General features: G+C 31.4%; 1 protein-coding gene across 2 annotated transcripts; it reads right to left on the bottom strand.

Moving 5' to 3' along the window:
• Positions 1 to 20: 20 nt before the first annotated feature.
• Positions 21 to 22882, bottom strand: LOC134695757 (uncharacterized). 2 transcript variants are annotated; one of them, XM_063557168.1, is made up of 14 exons: positions 22799 to 22882; positions 20902 to 20974; positions 18947 to 18966; positions 18430 to 18495; positions 15561 to 15626; positions 13895 to 13987; positions 12553 to 12612; positions 11381 to 11485; positions 9561 to 9611; positions 6070 to 6288; positions 4197 to 4410; positions 3557 to 3637; positions 2107 to 2205; positions 21 to 508 (listed from the first exon to the last, which is right to left on the bottom strand). In XM_063557168.1, the coding sequence occupies exons 2-14, from the start codon at positions 20917 to 20919 to the stop codon at positions 137 to 139; spliced, it is 1464 nt and encodes a 487-aa protein (XP_063413238.1). In that variant the 5' UTR covers positions 20920 to 20974; positions 22799 to 22882; the 3' UTR covers positions 21 to 136. The 2 variants fall into 2 exon arrangements, with proteins under 2 accessions (XP_063413238.1, XP_063413239.1); XM_063557169.1 differs by lacking the exon at positions 18430 to 18495.
• Between the last annotated feature and the right edge of the window lie 3916 nt (positions 22883 to 26798).

Here is a 26798-nt window from a genome sequence, read left to right as displayed (position 1 = left end):
TAAAATAAGATGAAATACACTGCTGTTTATCAATTTATTTGCAGGACATACATTCTTAATATGATATTTGAAAATTACGATGATGAATATAAGCAAAAAAGCATACACATCGCTTGCTTTATTCACATGAATTAACTTAATGATTTTGAAGTAGATCTTCTTCAGATATTGTACCAATGTGTTTTCGTGCTTTAGGCTGTACAACACCTTTTGCTAACAAAGGTCCCTTTTCATTGTTTGTACAATGTAAATAAAGAGCAGGCCATACGGCATATTTAATTGTTGACCCAGATTTAGTATATTCCTTATGCGTGTCTTTATTTAACAGATTTCCTTCTAATGGACGTATATCGAGATATAGTGGTGGATCTTGAATAACGAAGTACCAACATATTTCCAAGCACTTTTGGAAATACAGGCTGTTGTGCAGAGAGTCAAGTATTTTGTCATCAAGAGAAGGAGAAAGAGAACAAATCTCCTTCTTATATATGTCATCGTCTTTTATAATCTGAAAACGAAAAACAATCCTTGAAAAATAACCAATGATCACAATATACCTGTGTGAAAAAAACAAAAGTGACTTTAATTCGAAAATAAAAATTGAATGTTACAAATAGGTGTCGTATTTGTTTAAAGTGATGCTTTAAAGTCATATTTTGGACTTGTTATGAAGTTACGAAATTGTCAAAATGCGCATCTGGTGCAGGAAAATTTGTACCGTTAATGATATTACTACCACCGGGTCGACGCCTCTGCTGGTTGACTGTTAGTCCCCAAGGGAATCACTAGCCCAGTAGCCAGTACTTCGGTACTGGCATAAAAACGAATGTATTGTGTTATTAAAATTTGCTGTTACAAATGTTAGCAAAGCTCTGATTCAATTCACGGATTTGGCTATACTTTTTGGACCTTTTGAATTGTAGCTCTTTATCTTTTATATAAGCTTTGGATTTCAAATATTTTGGCCACGAACATCACTGAAGAGACATGTGTTGTCAAAATGCGCATCTGGTGCAGGAAAATTGGTACCGTTAATGTTATAACTACACCAGGTTGATGCCTTGCTGGTGGACTGTTAGTCCCCGAGGGTTTCACCAGCCCAGTAGCCAGTACTTCGGTACTGGCATTAAAATACGGATTTATTGTGTTATTAAAATTTGCTGTTACAAATGTTAGAAATTATAAAACATTAAAAAATGTATCTCCTTCATGCAAAGCTCTGATTCCTTTCACGGATTTGCCTACACTTTTTTGACGTTTTGAATTGTAGCTCTTCGTCTTTTATATAAGCTTTGGATTTCAAATAGTTTGGCCACGAGCTCTCACTGAAGATACATGTATTGTCGAAATACGCATCTGGTACCGTTAATGTAATTACGGGGTAAGCAGTGTTACCATTTAAAACAAGATCAGCTTTAAAACATAGCAGAGCAATTTCATTAATCTGACAAATAAATGTGCCATAGAGATTGAATCTGGATCGCGTTGTCGTTGCTTTTATTTTTGTTGTTTTTGTAGTATTCTAATTTGTTCTCGTCTTTCTTTTCTTTCTTGTTAATAAAAAAAATATCATCCAAGAATCAGCATTTGAAAATTAACGTATCTTTAACAGGTGCTAATGTTTAATATTCCATAATTTTATTTAGAATATCAAGGAATTGTATATTTAAATATACAATTCCTTGAGAATGTATATAAGAAAAATAGACCAATTGACATATCTACAATATGTGTATCGACAGCTGCTGACTTTCGTCAAACACTGTGAGTAAATAACTGTAGAGTTCTACCAGAATGTCGCATCATCAAACAACAATAGAATGAAGGCGTAGAAAAATGAATATCTTACTCATTATGTTGTCATGATACAATTATTACATTTTCAAATTACACTTGTATTGATCAACATATTTCATTTTCATCAGATTCAAAAGATTTTTTTCTCTCAATCCTTTCACCTTCCTTGTTCTGCATTCTGTGATTCATGGTCCTAATTGTTAATACCTGTTCATCCATAAACTCATAAAAAAAGATTGAAAAAGACATGTACCAAGTGGAGATGCAAAACTAACCAATCGACGTAAAACTGACAATATTATTCATTACCTTTTGAAGCATCTCGATGTTAGCCTCAGCTATCCTTTTTCGGTTTTCAGTAAAACTTTTACGACTCTCTACTGGAATTTCAGTCCATGAAGCCTCTACCTAAAAATATTCGTTTTCGTTATTTATTTCTTGTCATGAGAGACATTTTTGTCACTTCTACGTTACTGAGGAAATGAGCTTTTATTCATTTGATATTTTATACATTTTACTAAGTTTTATTATATTTAAAGAGTTAGTGATTACTAGTACTTAAAAGTTATGGTTAAAAGAAATACCTTTTTTTAAAGACAATGAAATGAAACTGCGAGCTACTGCTCACTGATGATACCCCAACCGCAAGTGGATAATATAAATAGTGTAAAATTATGCAAGTGTTCGGTAAACAGGAAGTTGTCGAGTGATGAATCTGAAAACGCATCACACGGTATAGCTGACTTATATAAATCCTGAAACCAAATTTCAGAAATCCTTGTATTGTAGTTCCTGAGAAAAAATGTGACGAAAATGTTCAACTTGGCTATCATGTGTAAAATCATACAAGTGTTCGGTAAACAGGAAGTTGTCAAGTGATCAATCTGAAAACGCATCACACGGTATCGCTGACTCAGATAAACCCTGAAACCAAATTTCAGAAATCCTTGTATTGTAGTTCCTGAGAAAAATGCGACGAAAAATATTCATTGGACGGACGGACGGACTCACTGACGGACTAACGGACTGACGGACTGACGGACTGACGGACTGACGGACTGACGGAAGGACAGACAGAGGTAAAAGAGTATACCCAGCTTTTTTTTTTAAAGCGGGGGTATAATAATTCCTGTATAAATAAGAACATATGTGATTGAGTGTTAATGAAAAAACTCCATACGCAAGTCACAATATTTACAATGTTATTGATCACAGTTCAAGGAATTGCCTTCAACACGGAGCCTTGGCTCACACCAAAGAGCAAGCTGTTCTATCCAAAGAAAATAAAAATCATAAAGGTTTTGATGTGAAACTTATGTGATTAATAAAATTTAGTTGCAGGATGTGTTTGGTATATAATATGTGGTTGCGTCGATCTAACGGAACTATAAACAACTTTTATACATGTTGGAGGTTAAACTAGCCAAAAAAAAACAGGTTTAAACTGCATTGTAAGTAAAAAAGTTGTTTCAATTCGTCGCGTTTGCGGTGAAAGAATAATAAAAAATAGAAAACCCAGAACTCCGAGGAAAATTAAAACCCTGTTCTATAACAAAATCAAAAGCTTATCAAACATCAAACATCAATGGTCATGACTGACACAGACATTTGCTTGTGTAGAAAATTGTTAATTAAAACTGGTTTTATATAGACTTTCCCTTTTTAAATTAATCTTGGGTTATTTAAACTTTGTGGAATTGTAATACCTATATATAAATGCAAAACAAGTATTAGTATACTGAGATTGTATATCACTAACCTGATACTGCGATGGATCTTTTAACAATAAAAAATGTCCAACTTGCTCTTCAGCTTTCTGTTTACAAGTTACATACAGAACCTTTAACAGAAAAAAAATCATGCATTAGACAAAGATATAGCTAGTTATTTCGGAATATATTTTCCTTTGTGTCACTGGGATGTTGTCTTGTTAGCTTTGACACAAAATGGAAAAGAGAAGCTGTGGCTTACTGGCGGTTATAGTGGTAACCTCAACATTGATGATGCATGTTAAATCTTTGCAATTCTCCAATATTGAGGTCTAAAATATAATTAATGACCAACTCCCTTTTCGTTTATCTTGTACTGCCATTTTTTTCTGTTTAAAGTTTTCCTAATTCATCAACATACTCCCTAAATATCCAGAATAAAATCATTATAAGGAGAATTAACTCCATAAAAAGTTGACCAACGATTCCGGCCATTTTGATTTAATGTTTATTTTGACCTGCTTATTATCTATTTTACTTTAGAGTTTGAAAGATAACAGGTAGACATGGAAACAAATATACAAAGAACAAAATTATATAAATATTTGAAATAACTCTGGATATTAGGTGATGACAAAAATACACATTTTTTCCAATTTTCCTTATGCAGTAAAATATAATGTTGTTTACCTTAATTATGCTATATAAATGATAAACTATTTTTTCGTGTCTCTTTTCTTTTTTCTTGGATTTCTTGTTCTCTAAATCTTGCATGGCATCTGTCCACTCATCATCATAAATTTTACCCAACTTTTCAGCTAGCTTCGTCGGTCGATTTGAGTCATTCAAGTCTGTTATGTTTGGATTATTGTCGGTAAGTAAAGATCCTGCCACATTACTAAGCCTTTAACGAAAATAGTCGTATAAGTTTGTTGCAAACAACAGACAAAAACATGGTGGCATACTTTTAGAAAATAAAGTAAGTTAGAGCAAACTCGCTCTATTGTGCACGTAGAAACTAGTTGAAAGTGCAGTTTGACAATCAACATTTGTGTGAGATTTGTTGACGTATCTTACAAACAAATGACGTTTCACAAACCCAGTAGTCTGAATTGTCATTAATATGATTATATTTACAATTTACTGTTAACAAATTTTTGATTTTGTTTTAAAAATACTAAGGCTTTTCTACCTCAGGCATATAATTTTGGTCCTTAATGCTCTTGAACTCCGTACTTTATTTGGCTTTTTTTCCCTTTTTTTTACCTTTTTGGATTCGAGCGTCACTGATGAGTCTTTTGTAGACGAAACGCGCGTCTGGCGTATACACTAAGTTTAGTCCTGGTATCTATGATGAGTTTATTCATATAATATCATGATTCGGCTGTCGGTTACCTTCTTAAATATAAAAAAAACCCTAGTAACTGGTAAAAGGGGGGTAATAACGTAAACATGAAAAACATGAACGGTTTCAATTTTACTGTGTATTTTGATAGTTGAATTCTATTTATTCAGTGATGCTCGTGATTTACATATTAGAAAATACACAATTTAGTTGTTAAATCAGATTGTCTATCAGATATCGTTAACTCTTATACATACATGGTTTGTGTCAGTAACAAATAAAAAAGAGCATAATTTCAATTAACTAACTTCCATTGCTTCGGGAAAAAGATTCAAGCATAATAAAACTGTATTCTGATGTGATTAAAAGCAATTTACACATTCCTCTACTAGCATTACATCCTGTCGTAATCCGTTGTTTGTAAACACAGATTTTACCATGCGAAAAGTGTACAGGACTATCGATATGTTGCTTTAAATTAGATGAAGTGGCTAAATTAAAATGTACTATGTTTTAATGATGTGTAAACATGTTAGTTTTTTTTCTTGAATGATACAAAGTATGGGATGCAAGTTTTTTCGGGACACAGATTGCAGAAAATTTTCATATGTTGGATAGATAAGGTATTGAAACCCCTAGTTTGTGTAATAAAATCGAACAAATCAAAAAGGAAAATAGAGAAACCAGACAATGTCTTGCTACATAATATTATAGGTAAATTCATAACAGATCTAGAGTCATTTATAAAAGTTACTTGATATAAGTTAAATCCACTGATATGGCAAAATTGAAACAAAAAAATTCGAAACGAAAACAAAACTCTTAAGACACCGATTGGTATCTGCTATTGCAAAACCCCAGATATAGGGAGACACCTCCATCTACCTTAATCTTTTGAATTAAGTCTATTAAGAATTGTCACTTAAATACTGGTTATTTTGATATGATAAAGCTTCAAGTAAAACAAATTTTACGAAATATATACATTATTAGTAAGTGAATTGTGTTATTATGTAAGTTTACATTTTTTGTTGTTGTAATTTCAGCAATGCACATACAAACAATAATAAAAACAGTATAATGTTTGATCATTAAAAAGATATTGCTAACAGCGATTATTCAAATTTTCACTGTGTTTTGTCCTCGGTAACATTGGACAACATCGCTATAATGTCTACAGCTTAATAAAATAATTTAATTTTTCCTTGACTAATTTACCTATTTATGTATGAATTCTTTTCACGTTCAATGGCGTCTATTCTTTTCTTAAGATCATCTGCGTAAATTTCAATACCATGTATATGCTCCGTGAATTCACTGGGACATTTTGAAGCACTCTTATCTGAGGTAATATGGGTTAAATGTTGTTGTGTTAGAATAGTCCATAGCCTTTCAACTTCATCTGCCATTGCTTGTATTTGAATTGCCATCTCCTGTCTTTAAAATATCTTTGAATTGCAATATGCACACATAAATATATTATTGTTAAACCCGCTTCATTTGGACTCTGTTATATTGAATGTCATATATTATCACCTTAATTTACAATAATTTGCACTTTCATACACTATTCGTTATTATTTCACCAAAAATATTTAAAAACATGTACTGTTTCAAGGTATTTTGTAATTTTAATCTATGATTGAGACCCGTTGTTTAAAATGCAAAATTAAAAACATGATGACACATTAAGATAAATTTATGTTTTTCATATTGTTTGTTTAGTTTTGATAACTGTTTAAAGTGATATCTATACTTATTGGTTAGAAACGTTGGCAATAAATTTCTATTATATCAAATATCAATTCTTAAGGTCATTTACTTTTGTTTTATTCCGATCTTGTCTAGATCATGTTTATCCTTGTTACCAATTATGTGTTTGTGTGAAACAATTGTGGCGTTTTACATTTTAATTTCAAATATCATTTAATTTAGACTATTTAGAAAGGAAGATGTGGTATAATTAACAACATTTACCAATGAGACCTATCTCTACAAGAGACCAAATGACACAAAAATGAACGACTATAGGTCACTGTACGGTTGCAACAACGACCAAAGCCCATACCGCATAGTCAGCTATAAAAGGCCCCGATATGACAAATGTAAAACAATTCAAACGGGAAAACTAACGGCCCAACTTATGTACAAAGAACTCGAGTAGAGAAAAGTTTAAATGTAAAGCTAATTGGTTTCCCGACTTTCTCCTGTTTTTATCTTTCTGTAAATTGTGTTGACCAAATTAAAATCATCAAGAGTAACTATTCAGTTTGTATCTCTCACTTGTCAATTAAACATCAAATCTGGTTATGCTTATATTTTTCAGAATAAACGCAAAACAATTCAATACCAGCTTTCAATGGCTGTATTAGAATAGCCATTTCATAGTTTTATCTTTTTTTTATAGTTATTCCACTTATAATTAATGCCATTTTGTTTTAAAAGTAGATCCTTTACTGCTGTTAATTGTGATACATACGGTTTCTTTGTATGCTACTCAAAAGTAGCTAGGTAAACATTTGTTTGCAAGGGCAATAACTATTTTTTTTTTCAAAAGACGATGTGATGGAAATAGCGTGCACTGGCCTTTTTTGCTTTATACCAGTTAACGTGTCGTTGTATGGTTTACCGTTGTCCTCAACATGTCGGAAAATAACTCAAAAACGCTTAAACCAATTTGCGTGAAACTTCGAAAATTGTGCAATATCCATTGATGTGAGCTCCCTCATGATTTCGTTTTCATATAAATTTTAGATTATTCGTTTCTGAGTTTTATAGATTGTTTTTTTTAAAGGGGGATTTTCCAGTTGGACACTGACTTAGTTTAAATGAAACGTTGGTGAATTGTTTATATCTTTTCGTGAGCTCATTTTCTATATTTATAAATTGTAGATTTACCTTTCTGAGTTATGGGTTTTATTCATTAAAATAAGGGATATTTTCCAGATTCCGGACAATTACTCAAAAAATGCATTCATGTGACTTTGGTGAATTGTTTCTAACTACTGAGGTAAGCTCTTTTTAATTTTTATAAACAGTTTAATTTGACGTTTTTGAGTAACGGGGTTTTCTTAATTAAAAGGGTTGATTTTCCAGTTTTGGGACAACATCTTTATAGTGCTTTTGGCATGTTTTATGAAACGTTGGTGACTATTTTATATCGATTAAGATAGTCTCCCTTTTTTAGGTAAATTTCTTATATGACATTGAGAAGTTACTGAATGTTATTCTTTGGAAACGCGAAGGTGTTCATGGCGCTGTTGTTTATTACTTATTTTGTTTTCTCCCTACAAAATATGTGTATAAAAAAGAAGATGTGGTATGATTGCCAATGAGACAACTATCCACAAAAGACCAAAATGACACAATGTAATATGTTTCAAATAACAAAAGTGATCTGCTATATATGGAAGGGTTGACAGTCAGAATTTAATGATTGCTTTTTCAATTGTTTTCCTAGATCTTCATCTTCCGATGAAAATACCTTGTAAAGCATGACAACATAAAATTAGATAGATATGTGTAAGGTATCAATACACGATAAGAATTTAACACATGTTGAGGTAAATGATTGGACAAAACCCTCAAATATATGGACCGATATCGATCATATTTGGTATTGCGAAATTTATAATTCATTTGATTGATTTTGATTTATATTTGATAATGCTCTACTGCTTTGTTTTCTTTTTGACGTTTTAACGTGTTTGATTTTGATGATTCTTTTGTAGATAATTCTTATATCATTTGCATATCTATAAATACTTGAATTGCATTGGTCAAGTAGAATTTTTCTTTTGGTTTACACTTCGATAAAACATGTTTCCGAAACTACTTTTGTAAGCTATTCATGCGCGATACATATTCTTGCAGGGATACTGGGATCTTCAGCAAGTTGAGATTATAAAACAAGTGCATAACAGTTGTTTCTATTCTAATGCATATATAATAAAAAAAAAAAAAAAAAAAAAAAATAAATGCACTTAAGCTTCGAAAATGTATAAAAATAAAATTTGAATAAAATTCCGGGAAATTTCATGAATAATTTGGCGAATTTACGTCATGGCAAAACACGGCGTCATACGATTGAAAACTTCCAGACGGAAGATTATTTCGTTACTTGTACGCTTCAAATTCGGATAGTATCTAATTAAAATGAAGTTTCTGAGGTAGGTGCTAGTTCATTTTAGATTCTGTTGCATTTATAGAACATTTAAATTTTTAGAAAGTCAAGATGGCGGCGTACTCCTTGGTTACGACATGCCATTGTGCTTCTGATGGTACATATAGTAGCCATCAAAGTAATAATGTAAATTAATAATCGCGTATGTTTGGCTGAAGAATTATAAGGATTAAACACATTCTCTAACTCACAAACTTGACATAAAAGTCCTTCGGACTTTTATTCAGTTTGTGAGTTAACCGCCCCGGTTTACACATCAATAACCTCTAGAAAAAATGTGTTTAATCCTATAATGAAACGAGAGTCCAGCGTATACATTGATAAGATGAGGAAACAGACATATCGGCATAGTTGATTACACGTATTACGGTTAACATATACTAACAAATAAAAGTGTTTTGATCAATATTCCACTTGTAACGGTTTTGTGTATAGCATAATGCAAAAAAAAAAAATCTATAAACGTATTAGATTTTTTTCATCTTATCAAGCGAAAACATATGGAAGATTAAATAACACATCTTACCTTGACATTTTTAGAGGTTGTGGCACTGTTTGTTCATCATATTCAGAATACCTGAAAATCAATTAAGGTAAAATTTGATAACTTTTAAAATGCAATCGTTTCACAAAAATTCCCAAAGGTAAAAACAAAGATGTGTATGATAATATTATTGCAAATGGTACGTTTGTGCTACAACATAATGCATTGAGGATTGAATGTGTTCATCATTCGATACAATTACTTACTATGAATATACCTTATGTGGGTTTAAATTGTTACTGGTGGCAAAGCAACTGGATATATCAAATTGTTAACTTTTAAAGTAACATTATACGTCATTTAAATACAAATTCGGATGTGCATGCAAAGTGACTTAAAGCCTCTGTACAGTATATGGAATTTTTATTTACATTATTAACATATTTGACAGTAGTAATATTTTATATATTCATAAAAATTAATAGACCAAAGACTTAAATAACTTTTTAAAGTAGATTGTGCCTTACACATTGACGAAAGGTCTATACGGAAACAATAATTATTTAATTATTGTTGCATGTTCTATTTCTCGTATTGAAAGATATTTGATGCATTACAGTAAATGGGTAAAAATATTAATTCAATTTTTAAAAACTCAAATGATTCAGTTACAAAACATTGTATTTGTCGAATTTTATTTTGTCTATATCATGCAAGTTTGAACAACTCACGATACCATAAAAAAGTATATCTAAAGTGAAGCTTGCGACAATGGAAATATTACGCCAATTCAATATAAATTGTTCTCAAAAGAAAACCAGGTAAATAACTCATAATCAAAGATGCAAAATATCAATAGGTAAGCGTTGGCTCTGTAAAGTTCCACAAATTTTGGTTAACAAAACAAATACCGGGGCTTAATCTGCGTCTCTGCATGCAATCAGTGGTAACATTTATACTGATCCATAACTGTTAGTTTCCTGTCATATCTATCTCGTTGGTAGCGTGCTCGCCTCAAGAGCGGAACTTCGTAGATTTGAAGACTCGTAATTAGTGTTTGCATTATGAGCAGAGACTTTGTCAACGTATGTGACATACCATTATTTTGACAAATTGTTAGATTCACTCTTTCTGTTAGGGTTCACTAATTGAAACAGATGAGTTATTTTTACAAGTGACTCTCATCTTCGCTAGTCAAGGGTTAAGATCCAGTCCCCTGCTCTCCACCCTTCGAGTTTTGAGATAGAATTTCGGAGGCACAAGGTAATGATTTCTATTGGTCGCAGTTGTAATTGGCTGCATCCAATCAAAAATCTCTTTTAAGATGATCGCGTGTAAATATTGAAAATGTAAATTAACAATTGCCATTGTATAAAACTCTACCCCAAACTAAGAACAATAGTTGGTGACGATTTCAAAGTTCCTAATTAACTTATTGAAGTTCCTGGGTATGTTTCTCGAGAAAATGTTGGAATGACAACATATATTTTCAGTGCCTGCTTCACAAAATTTCCAAACGATGATTTTTACTCCTCGATCAAGCGCTGCCATTGGACGAAAATTGTGATGTCGGAATGAGCGTAATTTTTTCCATAAGATGGAGCAACATTGTCATCAAAGTTTTTGGCTTTATCTGACAAGGGTGAAGAAGAGGGGAAAATATCTTAACCCTTAGCTAGAAAAGATGATGCGACTCTTTGTGTAAATGTAAAAGTGTTTCATCCGCATCAACTTGTAAAAGCGACATATATTTGTAAACTAGTAAATGTTTTGCATCGTTTAAGTATAAATTCTAAAATTAAATGACTATCAAATATTTGTTGTAGTATATACGTTATATATCTATGTCTTGATTCAAATACCTTACGCTTCTAGAACCATTCACCCCATTGTCATAGAACGAAGTATTTCTCTTCTCATATGATACTTTATTCAAGTCTGCTGAAGATGGCTTATTCAATATTGAACTAAAGAATATTCATATTTCTATATAATCATTTCTAAATGTGTACATAATGTTTTAATAATCAAATGAACGATACAATTTTAACTAAATTACATAATTTCACATATATAGGTGTAGAAATTCAAACGATTAAATAGCATACATAGTGTAGACGACTTATGCAATAAATGTCCTATTAACTTGCACTTCATCACTCTAGCCGAACTTCCAACCATTCGAATTTTTTTTTACAAATAAAACGTAACTTTGATATAACTTCGAACAAGTCTTCTATGATTTTTTATTTAAATAGTTGAAAGCATATCGTCGTCAATAAATATAATCAACCAAAACTAAATAATTCATTGCTATTTATTTAAGGTTTATTTGTCATATAGCTTTTCAACGGTTTCGATACTTTAACATCCTCACATGTCAAATGCTTGGCTTTGAGCGTTCCTGATGAAGGTAAATCCAGAAAAGCGCTTCGGACGCATGAATTTATCAAACATGTTGTTTTCATTTTTTTTTAACGTAGATGTATTGATGAACAGGAAAAAGAAAAACCCATTTAAAGTCTAATCAATGACATGTAAGTTTTTGTAAATATTGAAATAAAAACAGAAAAAATGCAACACAATTCTACAATTTAAATTTGCAAGTGTGTAGTAATGTATTTAAACTTACGAGTATTCTAATTTGTTGACTATTACATGTACAAGATAAAGAAAGCGTCTGCATAAAGGTCTATTAAGTTTGAACATGTTGAAAGAGATTAACAATTCGTGTCAGTGATAAAGAAAAGAAAACCTGTATAAAATCTATTAAAAAGAGTAAAACAACTGAACAACTTACATTTTATAAGGACCACGTCAAGTTTTTCAATCATTTATGATTGTGACATGAACAAAAATGCTATTTGGCCTTGGGTACAAGGTTTTGCTAGAAATACTTTGCTAACAGTTTTCTATAAAATCTGATTATTTATACTCCAAATTTTATGTTCATGCTAATAATAAATCTGTACAGAATATATTTGTTCCCCTATACAATGATTTTAACAATAAAAGAAAATATTTCATAGCTGACCTTTCTTTCTTATCCAGTGCTGGTGCTGTTGCAACTGGTGCACATTTAGAACCGCTGAAACTAATAAGCATTATTTAGGGTATATATTTGCCATTCATTTATTAAGACAACAGTAGTATACATCTGTTCAGTAGTCATAGTTTGATTAGGCATTAACAAATCCGGGTAAAAACAAAATATAAAAACCGATCAAATCGATAAAAACACATCAACTGTTGGCGGAAAACATACACAGAAACGGATTGAAGATAACAACTGGTATTTTCCTGACTTGGTAGAGTACTTTTGAAAGCAAAGTGTTGGGTTGAAACTGGTTGTATGGCAAGCCAAACCTCCCTCCCATGTGGCAATGTTAAAAAATACCGCTAAATAACAATACTACGTGAAAGGCATACAGTAAAAATAATCACCAGAACACAAAACAGAGAGAAATACATAAATAAGTAATATAATTATAATACAATGACTAGATGTAACCGCAGAATAACAACATACATCTCCCATAAATTTACTACAGCACACAATGACACTACAAACGAAATATAAACAACGTATTACATGAATGGATCAATGCCATAAAAAGTGACGTATTTTTTGTGACGTTTATATTTTCACAGGCAAATTTCCCCAAAAATACAGAGATTTGTTTTATTTATAAACACGTATAATATTAAATTGTGATGGTGTTATTAATCTTATTTTATAAGTTCCATGTCAGTTTTTTCTTCTAAATCATTTTTTTTATAAACAAGGAAATTCTGTGCATATATATGCATGTACATGGTTTTAAACTAAAATCATATAAATAAAAAAGGTGATGTTTTATCCTCACTTTAAATACATATATGTATATGGAAAAGGTTAGGTACCATTAAAACGTTTAATCCCGCGGCAAATGTTTGCACCTGTCCTAAGTCAGGAATCTGATGTACAGTGGTGTCGTTTGTTTATGTAATTTATAAACTTCTCGATTGAAAACAAAAAGTAACCTTTCGTACACTAGATCTTGTATTTACTTAGTTTTCAAGATTATCGGAAGTTCTTAATATTCTGAACAATTTTTGACTCTGGCTGAGGTTTGATAAAAATTAATACTAAAGACGGTTCTCACAAAAAGAAATCAATACAAGACAATGTTTAGCTTAAAAAAAAAATGATATCAGATATGATCCATAACTGAGATTATACCAAAATTACAAAAGTAACAATTGCAAAGACTATATTTATGGCTTTTTTAATTTGGAAATTCTACTGTGTTTAACCAGCTTTACAATTTATACATGTCAGTGTACAAATGCAAATGGCATTTGCCCTTACAATGTATAATGACTGCAAAACTTACAAACTGCCACTTGGACTTTTAGTCCTATTACTCCTTGTTTTTTCTGCTTTGTGTACATTGTCTTTTTGCTGCTGGTCAAGACTAGAATTAGTCCTGAAAATGTACAAGAACAAGTGCATTATGTAAATATTGCCTGTGTTTACCATTTTAAAAGAACACGACAAAATGTTTCTACTTAGATACATTGATTAATATTCAATGAAGCATCAGTTTTGCTTCACCTCAAATAGTAAAGATAGTTCATGCATATTCATGACGAAAAATTAAAATGTATCTTCGGAATGTGGTCATGAAAAAAGAATACTGTAAGCAAAACAGCTTCAAGATTATATAATAGTCTAGAAAATATATATATCAAGCAAACAAACGTCAGAAATTAATCAACATTGTGGTTTAAAGGATAATATTGAGGTTCACTTATTTATTTAATATAATTTTTTATAATGTACAAGAAACGCAAGGACCTTTTGTAAAACTCTAGATGATATCCATATCTTATTCAATGAAATTAAAGTAAGATTTTCAATTAAATTCATCCAAATTTGTCTCATTTTGTTATAACATACTAGTATCGTTTATGAATGTCCCTTCTTAGATTTTATTTGTCGTTTATGTCAATATTAATAGTATGTTCTATTACTGGAACAGCAAACATATCCCTAGACATGTACACTTGTAAAGCGCTACTATCCCAAAGTATTGCTGTATTTGTACAACTAGAATTGTAATAATGCAGTCAGGCTTGCATTTATTTTGATTTTACCAAAATTGGACCTTTACGCTGATATGGTATTCCTTGATGTCGCGGGAGGTAAAACATTTAGCATAAAGGTGTAAGTCGTGGTAACATCAATAGAAGTTTTAGCCATCCTGAATGATTTCTTAATTATTTGTTAAACGATAAAAAAGATTAATTCCGATAGTTTGCTTTATATCTGAAACCATCAAATAATGAAAAATGTGTAAAATACAATAATTAAAATTCTAATATATAATGTATTGCTGTAGAAACCCATCAAAAGTACGAGGTGTATGATTTTATAGTAACAGATTCATCATTACACATTTTGGCGTTTTTTGTGACCAAAAACCTCAAATGAAATATTTGTTTACTGAATCATACAAGAAATGAAAATTGAACAGAATCAATACTAACGGCTTACGCTCTTAAACCGTTATCTTGGAAGAATTTATGAGAGGTTCTAAAAAAAAATAAAAAATATTACACACAATAACGGTTTAAGAGTATCTTCGATTTATAGTTCAGGACAATGTTTCGAGATAAAAGGGTCACTGTTAGTCCGACTTGGAATATCAATCATTTGACAGTATTTTGGATCGTTTTAACTTGCATCAGTGTTTAATCAGATTTTTTGGCAGCATTTTACTCAAAGTAGAGAAATCATAGCTGTCAATAAAGAAAACAAAACAGTTTCAAATTCCTAAAAATTGAGTGACTACTTGAATAAACAGACTTAGTTATGATTTTGCATATTACAAGAAGAAATAAAATTAAGTTGAAATGAGTTTTTGTTGAAATAAATTCTCCTTGAATGAGTGTTTGTAGAAATAGGTTTTTGTTGCTTTCATCTTTATATTTCAATAGAAATTCGTACATGTAATCGTGTATTGGATGAATAAGTAGGAATAATATTGTAACACATACCTAACAGGTGCTAATTGTCCTGGAGTACTACCGTGGGCCCCATCTAATCGATCCGGTTCATCGTTACTGGAATGTAAAAAGTATATACCGTGTATCAATGTGATGTAATCATTATAATAATATACAATATTATAATCATTTTCTCAACTAAGTCATTTTGTAAAATTGACTATTTGTTTTTCAATCAAATTATAAAATGCCTTGAAAAATTGAAAGGTACTTTACAAATTGCCTCAATTATTTTACAGAATAAAATTGAGAATGGAAACTGGGACTGTGTCAAAGAGACAACCCGAGCGAGAACATCCAGAATTCAGAGGCGTGCTTCAGCTGGCCCTGTACCAAATTGTATACTAGTTCAGTGATAATAGATGTCATACTTAACTTCGAAATATATAAATGAACTACAATTAAAAATCATACAATACTAACAAAGGCCAGGGCTTCTGACTTAGGACAGGCATAAACATGCGGCGGGGTTAAACATGTTTTGTAATATCTCGACCCTCTGCCTATACCTATAGCTAAAGTAGAAAAATGGACAAACAGCAATAAACACAGTAAACCCCAATTCAAAAGAAGTCCGAGTCCGATGTCAGACTAGTAACAAAAGAAATAAAACAAAATGACCATGACCATGATATATATGAATTAAGCTAATTGAAATATTATGTCATTATCACGTTTAATCCCGCTGCAATGTTTGCACCTGTCCTAAGTCAGGAATCTGATGTACAGTAGTTGTCGTTTGTTTATGTAATATATACGTGTTTCTCGTTTCTCGTTTTGTTTATATAGATTAGACCGTTGGTTTTCCCGTTTGAATGGTTTTACACTAATAATTTTGGGGCCCTTTATAGCTTGTTGTTCTGTGTGAGCCAAGGCTCCGTGTTGAAGACCGTACTTTAACCTATAATGGTTTACTTTTTAAATTGTTATTTGGATGGAGAGTTGTCTCATTGGCACTCACACCACATCTTCCTATATCTTATATCAAACACAATCCCTGCAGTTAGGGTTTTTTCATTATACCCTCAAAACATATATGAGAAGATCATAACCCGTATCGTGCTAACAACTGGTTTTAGAGTAAATGTGTTTATTTCCGATGGAAAGACCTAACAATGAATCAATATTAAAGCCAAAACATGCCATCTGTAATAACCTGACAACAGTATCGTAACTATATTCCTTCTTAGTAAGTCTGTTTAACAATATACCAACGATCAAGTTACTGTTATGACTAGTTCGTCTAGAAAACCCAGGTGTATTCATTTTTAGTTTTCATTAGTTTAAATCTAATACGTTATTAGTATTACAAACACGAGCGAATCGAACGAGTTGAGATATATAAAAACCATAAGATAGTGACGAGGGAACATCAATTTCTAAAAATAAACAATTAACAATAGGAAATGGAAAATCTTCTCTTTTATCATAAATTTTGTTATTAAGCTTCCCGTTGATAAAATAAATATCAAGATCCAGGAAATAGCAGTTTTCATTTTTAGTATTAGCTTTATATTTAAAGTTAGTTAAACAGGACAAATTTTAACGTACTCACTGAAGTCACTATTATTGAGAGCCAATATATCATTCAATGACATTTTAACAAAAAGAGGGCGATTGAAAAAAATGAACAAAACATGTTTTCATGTGATAAATAAATCATGATAACGTCACAGATATATGTAGTATCTCAAAAGTTTAAATCAAATAAAAGTGTACTGAACTATTAAAAATTCCCACAAATACCGACCTCCGTAATAATTTCTTATTTGTAAAATGCTTTTTATCCTGATTTGATTCCCATTACATAAAGTCTGTTCTAAGGTAGCAATACACAGTTAGGAGTTTAGTTTCGCATTTTGGCCCCTGTGGATTTGTCAAATAGGAAAGTTACTGTGTAATAAAATTCATTTTTAGACAGATAAGTGCTAATTTAGCCTTCAAAGATGGTTTATAAGAGCATCAAGATTATTTTTTACATGTTTTATGGGCTGTTTTCTGTTTGACAATCCGTATTTTCATAGCTAGACCGGCCATCGGTCCAGAAATTAATGTACTGTTTACTAACACTCTTTTCTACACGAAGTTTTTGACGCAATTTTACAAAAAATGAGATGAAAGACATATGATTTTCATTGGATTTGCTGAATGATATATGTACACAGTTTCAGAAAAGGTATTACTTCAAATGATTGAAATTCTACTTTTATCCAAATTTTGGGGATATATGTGACATCTTTCCCCTCTTTTTGAAATATTTTATAACAAATAAATGCAGATACTACTGTTGCCTTTATATATAACTTTTCCCATATTTTCCGAGGTAATAAAATTGAGAATGGAAATGGGGAATGTGTCAAAGCGACAAGAACACGATTAAAGAGCAGACAACAGCCAAAGGCCACAAATGGGTCTTCAATGTATCGAGAAACTCCCGTGTGTCCGGAGCCGTCTTTCATCTGGCCCTTAAACAAAGATGTACACTAGTTCAGTGATAATGGACGTCATACTAAACTCCGAATTATACTCAAGAAACTTAAATTAAAAATCATACAAGACTAATAAAGGCCAGAGGCTCCTGACTTAGGACAGGTGCAAAATTGCTTATTTAATTTGGACATGTTGGATGCCTTATAATACATGTACTTCTATTAAATTCACAGTTTATATTCCAAGGAAACTTCAAGTTTTTATTTGATATAAATGTTTATCATGATTATGTATGTTCAATGTAAATAAATTTTTGCAACATATTTTCGTCAGTCTCACTATATATCAACGCCATATACAGTTATTAGAACCAAAGAGCCCATTAAGCCTGTATGATAAATAGCTACGGTGACAAATAAGTATATCTTACACTTTGTGTTGGGAAATTGATTTGTTTGTATCTCCATCTTTGTAGTAAAAATGTTCTATTTGATCCCTGCAATAATTTACAATAAATTAAATGGTTGTCAAAAAGAAAAGAAAAACAGAAATAAATCACAAAAATCAGCGGAAGAGATGGAAGAATTATAAGCAAACAAACATAATTTAATATATATTTGAGTGTAAAACAAGCTATAATAACTGAGCATGATTTAGAAATTAATACATCCTTTCCCTTCTAGTTTCTTATATATATATCGCAAGCCGAAACGGTCTATATAATCTTCAGCAGGGACAATAAAAAATAAATTAAGTCAAGACAAATTATTCGAATTCACCAGGAGCTAAATCTATGACCACAAAAGACCTAGAAATCCGTCATTCAAAATAAAATGAAATCTGAGTGAAATAGAATATATATTGCACTGATTCTTCTAATAATTGTCTAATTGTCTTTCATAAATAGTAAAACAAGCAATCAAAAATTATTAATTAATTTTACTTACTTGCTACTATGGGGTTGTTTCTGAAATTAAATGCATGCATCATTATTGTATTAGTGATTTTTAAACTGTTGAAGAGAGGGGGTTTAAACAGTCTCACTAATGACAAGTCGAAGAATATAACTGTTGAGTGAACCACATAACGTTATCTTAAATATTATTTCAAAGTCAAACTCATAAGTCCTCTTCTCCCACGGATATTTCTTTATTTTATTTTGCTCCTATATAAGTACCAATTTTTTTGACTAGTCACAAATAGAGTTAGTGATTGAACACCAGATGACTGGGCTGGTCGAGTGTTTTAAGGAATTAACTTTTTTTTTTTTTATGCGAAAAAACACAAGAATTTATCTTTCTTTCTTTCGTTGAAACTCAAGAAATTGAATGTACATGTGACATACATGTACCTTTATAAATATTTATAGGTGTATCGTTTAGTACACTTTGTAGTAGGCTAAATGGAACACTCATGTCTAAGGTATCATAGAAAATGTTATCCAAACGTTTGAGTGTATTTTGATATTAAATGAAAGATAAAGTAGACCGAACATAACTTCATTCATATGATTGGGCAACGATTGCTGTCTTATATGTCTTGTACCTGAGTAAAGTGTACCTCTACCATCTACAATGTGTTATACTTGTAAATAAGCAATTGTTATGGAAAGCTGTTTTACTAGTATTTGTACTCTGGTCAACCTTATAAGACATCTCGTATAATCTATAAGATATCTTATAAACCAGGTTCAACCCACCATTTTTTTCTTTTAAAAATGCCCTGTACCAAGTCAGGAATATGGCAATTGTTATATTATAGTTCGTTTCTGTGTGTACTACATTTTAACGTTGTGTCGTTTGTTTTCTCTTATTTTTGAGTGTAAATTCACATTGCGATAAGACGTGTGACGGTACTTGTCTATCCCAAATTCATGTATTTGGTTTTGATGTTATATTTGTTATTCTCGTGGGATTTTGTCTGATGTTCGGTCCGTTTCTGTGTGTGTTACATTTTAGTGTTATGTCGTTGTTCTCCTCTTATATTTATTGCGTTTCCCTCGGTTTTAGTTTGTTACCCCGATTTTGTTTTTTGTCCATGGATTTATGAGTTTTGAACAGCGGTATACTACTGTTGCCTTTATTTATATACATATAGTTTATAAGATATATCCTACAGTCTATCAGATATTTCATAAAGTATATAAGATAGCTTATATAGTTTATAAGATATCTAATATAATTTAGAAGATATCTCATGTAATTTAGAAGATATGTTATATAATTTTCTTTCTCTAATTCTTTGTCAATTTATCCCTTTCTGAACCCATTGTATAAAAAAAATAATCAACGTGTGGTTTGTTTCTTTATTGATTAAATTCCTATTATGACGTCGAATTTTCTTGGTTTCCTCTGAATTTCCTATTGTGACGGTATAAAAAAAGGCGACCATGCCTGATGACGTTACATAGAAAGAACACATCTTTTTGCAGATCATACGAAAAGAATGAATACGTTTGCCTGCATATTGTTTGAAAGTCATTAGTTAAATTTTAAATATTTAAAACACTCAGCGAGCCTCGCGTTTTAAATTTGATGAAAATTCAACTTTTTCGAGTGGATAAATATCGTATCAAACTCGATGCAGAGGTAGAATCTATATTTATAAGGTATTATATAAATTATATGACATAACTTAAATCTTATAATTAAACATGTGAAAAATTTCTTCAATAACGAGATCATGATAGCTATTAATACATGGTTCTCGAAACTGTTTAATGTTTCTTCATAACTTTTTCCCCCTTTTTATTCAATGTGTCATTTTTTTAATTGTTCATTCATCGTGGTTTTTTAATTATATTTTATCGTGGTTTTTTTATGAAATGAAGTTTTTTTTATTCTATTATTATTTGATCAATATTTCTGCGTTCGGTTAACTTGTTTTACTGCATCATACTCACACCAAATGAATTGCCCATCACACCTTACAAGGAATTGGCCGCCTCAAACACTCACATTATTCTCCAATTTTCTCTGTAACAGAAATAAACTAATATTTCGAAGAAAAAAAAAAGGTTTGGGAAAATATAGGTAGAACAGACGAGCAAACACTTCATGCAATTAATTACTAAATCGACAAGTCATTTAACTGCAATTATCCAAAGTTCAGTTGCCAGACCTTCTATAAGTCATATATATATGTAGCTGTTGAATCAACGGGTGAAATACAGAAACGGAGTGTTACTGCTTTTGGTAATAAGCACTAGAGCATCTTATATAACCTATAGTTTTGTGTAGGAGTGTATCTATTTCTATTTATATGTCTTATATGATTACTGTGTTGTATTACCTTGTTTTTCCTTTAGTCATTTTTGTTTTGCATTTTCTCTCGACGTTTCAGTTATCAATGTCCTCGTGGTATATTCGGTCTCTTTTTTTTAGTTACATTCACATACGTTAAAGTTGCTAAAGTTGTACCCCTAAACTTCTTATCTACACGACAATTTGAATTATTATATTAGTAAGGATTGATCATTATTACCATTTATCATATATTTAGTACAAAATACAGCTATTTTGTATATCTAATAAAGGTTCTTTTTTCCAGTCTGTATCACCTACCCTGTATCGCATACCCCGTATCGCATGGCTAAACCCGTATCGCATACCCCGTATCGCATGGTAAAACCCGTATCGCATACCTTTTTTTTTTTTTTTTTTTTTTTAACTAAAGTCAGTTTTTTAGGAGTTTTTTTTGCTTAAGAATTTTTTTTCAAAAAATAGGTAATTTTCTGGAATGACGTCATTGTTTGGTATGTAACGTCACGTACATCAAGTTTTCATATTGTATGTGACGTCACGAACATCAAGTTTTTACAACATATTTTTTGGCACACTCAATGCAACTATAAAAAATACAAAACACTTAAATATATACAATAATAAACAAAATATTTTCAAAACAACAGATTGTAAGGTAACCTAGGTGCTTCGTATAAATAATTGAGCAGTTATTTTAAAGCTTTGAAACAAGACAAAAGCAGAACTGAAGGTAACCCAGTGCTATGGATCAGAAAACAGTTCATATACTATAATACTCTTCTGTTGAAATATATGATAAAGCGTATAATACATGGCAAAATCCGTATCACATGCCGTATCACCCTCGACCAATATCATCCCTCGGGCCTAAAGGCCCTCGGGCTGATATTGATGTCTCGGGATGATACGACATATGATACGGATTTTGCCATGTATTATTCTCTATATATAACTGTGAATGCCGTTAGTTTAATCGTTTGAATTGTTTTACATTGTCATTTCGGGGCCTTTCATAGCTGACTATGCGGTATGGGCTTTGCTCATTGTTGAATGTCGTAAGGTGACCTGTAGTTAATTTCTGTGTCATTTTGGTCTGTTGTAAACAATTGAATCATTGGCAATCATACCACATCTTCTTTTTATATATAAATAATAAACAATTTTCAACTTTCTTTTTTAATAATATACGATGTTGTTTGACCTGTCATTAAAACACAACATTGTTATATCTAATCAGTGCGGATGTGCTTGAATCCTCTTCTCACAAAGTCATAGTAAAGAATAATCTAAAATGTGTGGCAAGACCCAGAAATCTACAATTCTGTAATCTATAACTGATATCATAACTCCGAACTAGATCACGGATTTCCAGAAACGTAAAGCACTGACATTATCTGAACTACAAATAAAGTAATATTTGCGTAGTTTTTGTTTTAGAAAATAGTGAATTAATATTCTAAAAAGCATATTGTAACCAGTACAATATTTTATCTATTTGAATAATAAAAAGTAATATTAGTTTTACTTTTAGCATACCTTGGTAACAAGAAACACAGCAAACGACCATTTTACTTCCCTTTAGATAAAATGGATAAAAATAGAAATTCTTTGTACTACCTATGCTATGATTAGTTCTGAATTGGATCAATAGATTCGAATAAGCTCACCTTATTTAAAATGTTTAAATCATTGATCATATCATTTGATAAAACATAACGTATTAGTAAACATTTAACAAGATCATAGTCAAAATGCCTATGTTGTAGTTATTTTGTAAACATAACTGATATGGCCCTTTCATTGATTTAATTTAATTCATGTGTCCTTAAGATAATAACAGCGAGAACAGGAATATGATACATGTCCAGTGACAGATATTTCAGGGCAGATACAATAAAGTGTTGATCCCTCGGCGATTTGTAACGAAGAGTGCATCATACAAGCTATTTTCAACCTAGTCAATTTGAATACGTATTTTATTTAAAAATAGTGGATTGACCAAGCCAACAAGTTTTCAACTTTAATGGATCACCATATATCTGCAGGCCAAATTATGACTTTTGGGAAAGAGCAATATTTATTTTTTTATTTTTGCCTGGTCGTAGAATTGAAATATTGTGCATTTCGTTTTTTTAAATAAGGTCAAAGGTTAGTGATTGAGTTTTTCAATATTGTCAATTTTATTTACAAGAAGTTATAAAAAGTCTCCAAATAATATCTGAATTGTTACTAAACAAGACCTTGTTTGTACGTATATGGACAAGGAAAAACAGCTTGCAAAAACAACTGTGTATGCAACAAACAGAAGTCCGGGTATACCATATTTGTTCACGTGAAGGGTCTGATGGTTGTAGAAATTATTCAACTCACTTCATCACAAACAAGGTCTTGAAGGAAATCTACTGACATATCAATTGTATGGTCATTTGTATAATTTACTGTTTGCAAAAGTATTAATTATTCGAAATACTGATGATTTTCTTATCCTAGGCATAGATTACTTTAGCCGTATTTGGCAACTTTTTGGAATTTTGGTCCTAAATGCTCTTCAACTTAATTCTTGTTTGGCTTTCTAAATATTTTGATCTCAGCGTCACTGATGAGTCTAATGTAGACGAAACGCGTGTCTGGCGTATAAAATTATAAGCCTAGTACCGTTAATAAATTTTGTCATAACTTTGAAGATTGAAAGAAGGAGGTGAATTATATCAGATTTACAACATGTCCACATGGTATCACCATCAAGGAACAGAGCTGAAGGTATGGAATCAGTCATTAGGATATGCCAATATCCTGGCTACAGTCACATTCTCACGAATATTAGCAAGAACTAAAGCACGACTAACTAATTTTACTGGGTTTATTTGTGAGCAAGGATCTGTCTTGTAAGCATCCATTGTTCGAAGTAAAGCGAATATTTTCCTTGACATTCCTATCACGATGCCTTTACAACCTTTGGAATAGTTTTCTCTGTAGCCATATCTCTCCAGATACTATATAAGAATCCATGTTTATGTCTGATTGAAAAACTGCCCTGACATTAAGACAGATTTTACCTTTTCAGACAGATTCAACATATCTATTTCAATCATTAAGGAATCTAAGATAGGGGTTTAAGTATTCAATTATTTTGTATGTACAACAGCTTTCCCCATAGAACTGTATGGTTGACTTTGAGGATTGTTTTTCTTATTCTTTGGGTCAGGTAAATTTTGAAAGGAAGCAAGGATCCTCCCTTGGATCTTGGGGGCTTTTATAAGAGTACACCATCCTTTGGAATATTTTTATATATCAGTGATTGATATCTACTTTTTCCATACCAATGTCCCTTTAAAAATATTTTATTTTGTTTTACTGTTTTATGGCTTGATATTTGTCTTTAGTATGTATATGTCAGTTTGCTTTAAAAGTTCTGCAAATAGACTGGCCCTTTTTTACATTATTTATTTTATCGATTATTTTTACCTTTGTCTTTGGTCTTTTTTTTTTTTTTTTTTTTTTTTTTTATACTTTTTAACCCTATTGTAATTAACTTTTAAAAATATAAAATAAATCTTTGATTTACCCACTACTGTAAATACTCCTGATTACCCATTGCGGGGTGTTCCTTAGATAGGAAGCTAATACACAAGAAAGAAAGAAGAAAGATAGACAATTATGAGATACTTTGCTATGATAAAAGACATATAAATTGGAAGAATTTTTCTTAATACCGACACCTATGAAATCTTTGTCCTGACATTCATGTTCAGTAGAAGATTTAATAAATATAAAACAAGAATGTGTCCCAAGTACACTGATGCCCACTCGCACTATCATTTTTAATGTTCAATGGACCGTGAAATTGGGGTCAGAACTCTAATTTGACAGTAAAATTAGAAAGATCATAATATCAGGAACATATATTCTAAGTTTCAGGTTGATTGTACTTCAACTTCATCAAAAACTACCGCGACCAAAAACTTTTAACCTGAAACTGGACGAAAGAACGGATGAACGGACGGACAAACGGACGGACAGACGAACGGACGCACAGACCAGAAAACATAATGCCCCTCTACTATCGTAGGTGGGGCATAAAAACAGGTTCTAAAGAGGGGTCTCATTGGGGGGTTCTGATCCCCGATCCCGCTTACACTATTTACTTAAGCAATTCTCATTTTTGGTTATTACCCGGGCCCAGCTCGACTCCATTTCCTGTTTTCATGGCACAATAATGCTTCACGCTTACAACAAAATCAGCAATCCCGCGTCACACTTAGACCCACTAAAGAGACTGTTGTTTACTTGGATCTATGTACATCTTCAACAATAACCAACCTCTAACACTGTAGACTAGAATATAATCATAATTAAAATCTCCGTTTTGTCTATATTTTTTTACAGTCCTCTCTACCTTTCTATGATTTATGCCCAAGATGTAACTGGAGGCTATAAAAAGCCTGTGTTGCTCAACTGGATCTATGGGCATTGCTTAAGGGTGCAATCAAGTTTTTTTTCTATGACTTCAGATTTTAAGGGACCATGCATGCATAAGTGACCCTTAGTGGTGGACTGATGAATAAAGAAACTTTATTAAACTAGTTAAACCATTTTGGTCACGTCAGCCTATTCATTTACCGTGGATTCTTTTTCTAGAATCAACGCTTCCTAAATCTGTTGCTGAAATGGACTCACCTTTTTATATTCTTATTTTCTTTGTGTGCCTAATTACATTAAGTTTGAATGGACTCATTTACTGATTTCTGTTCACTAATGGATTGTTTTAAAAACTTACTTTTATTTTTGTAATTTCTATATGCCGTCAGTGGGAATCGAACACGTCCATGAATTCTGTAACGTGTTACTGACATCAACATATCGACGAAACTTCTTGGCTACCAATCAGTTACGATTTAAATGTCTTATTTATACATATAAATGAATATATAATATACATCGGTACAGCAGACACACAGGGCTTGTGCCTTTATATATACATAATAGACAAATGTATAAGTATGAATTGATAGCCACGAGGTTTCATGTTAAGATAAATGATTTAAAGTACAGACTTGTCTGTTAAGGTTTGAATCCATTAATTCTCTTTGCTGTCCCTTTTCTTTAGTTTTCCAGTTTTTGTTCTTGTTTTGTATGTTATCATGGATATTGTGGATATTTTGTGTAATAAAAACTAGCTTGGTCGTTTATTATCGAATTATTGTTGGCTATTCCACATGTTTGAAACAAAAATGACAACATTCTATTAGTCCTTTTTTTTCATAAATCAATATAATATGATTTCTTCTGTTTTACTCCATAATTTTACAACTTTTATTTTGCAAATTTCTTTGTCAGAAAATTGTGATGTTTCTAAAATTAGGCTTTTGTTAGAAATTTCAGAAACATAATTATTATATGCACTATATGTATGTTCTTTGTCGGGTTATTTTCCCTTTGACACATTCTCCATTTCCATTTTCAATTTTGATAGAAATAAGTTCGAATATATCTTATTTTGTAAAGACAGATAACATTCAGATGCCTTAAGTATAGT

The sequence above is a fragment of the Mytilus trossulus genome, chromosome 14 (assembly GCF_036588685.1).
Source record: "Mytilus trossulus isolate FHL-02 chromosome 14, PNRI_Mtr1.1.1.hap1, whole genome shotgun sequence".
Lineage (NCBI taxonomy): Eukaryota > Metazoa > Mollusca > Bivalvia > Mytilida > Mytilidae > Mytilus > Mytilus trossulus.
This window is presented reverse-complemented; position numbering and strand designations above follow the sequence as displayed.

Bases quoted from the DNA above. Each gene is read 5' to 3' on its own strand.
- LOC134695757 (XM_063557168.1), bottom strand. The intron at 13,988-15,560 runs GTATGTGTTACA...GTACATTTTCAG, and splicing joins GGACAATTAGCACCTGTTAG to GACTAATTCTAGTCTTGACC. The intron at 509-2,106 runs GTAATGAATAAT...TTTCGTTTTCAG, and splicing joins ACATCGAGATGCTTCAAAAG to ATTATAAAAGACGATGACAT.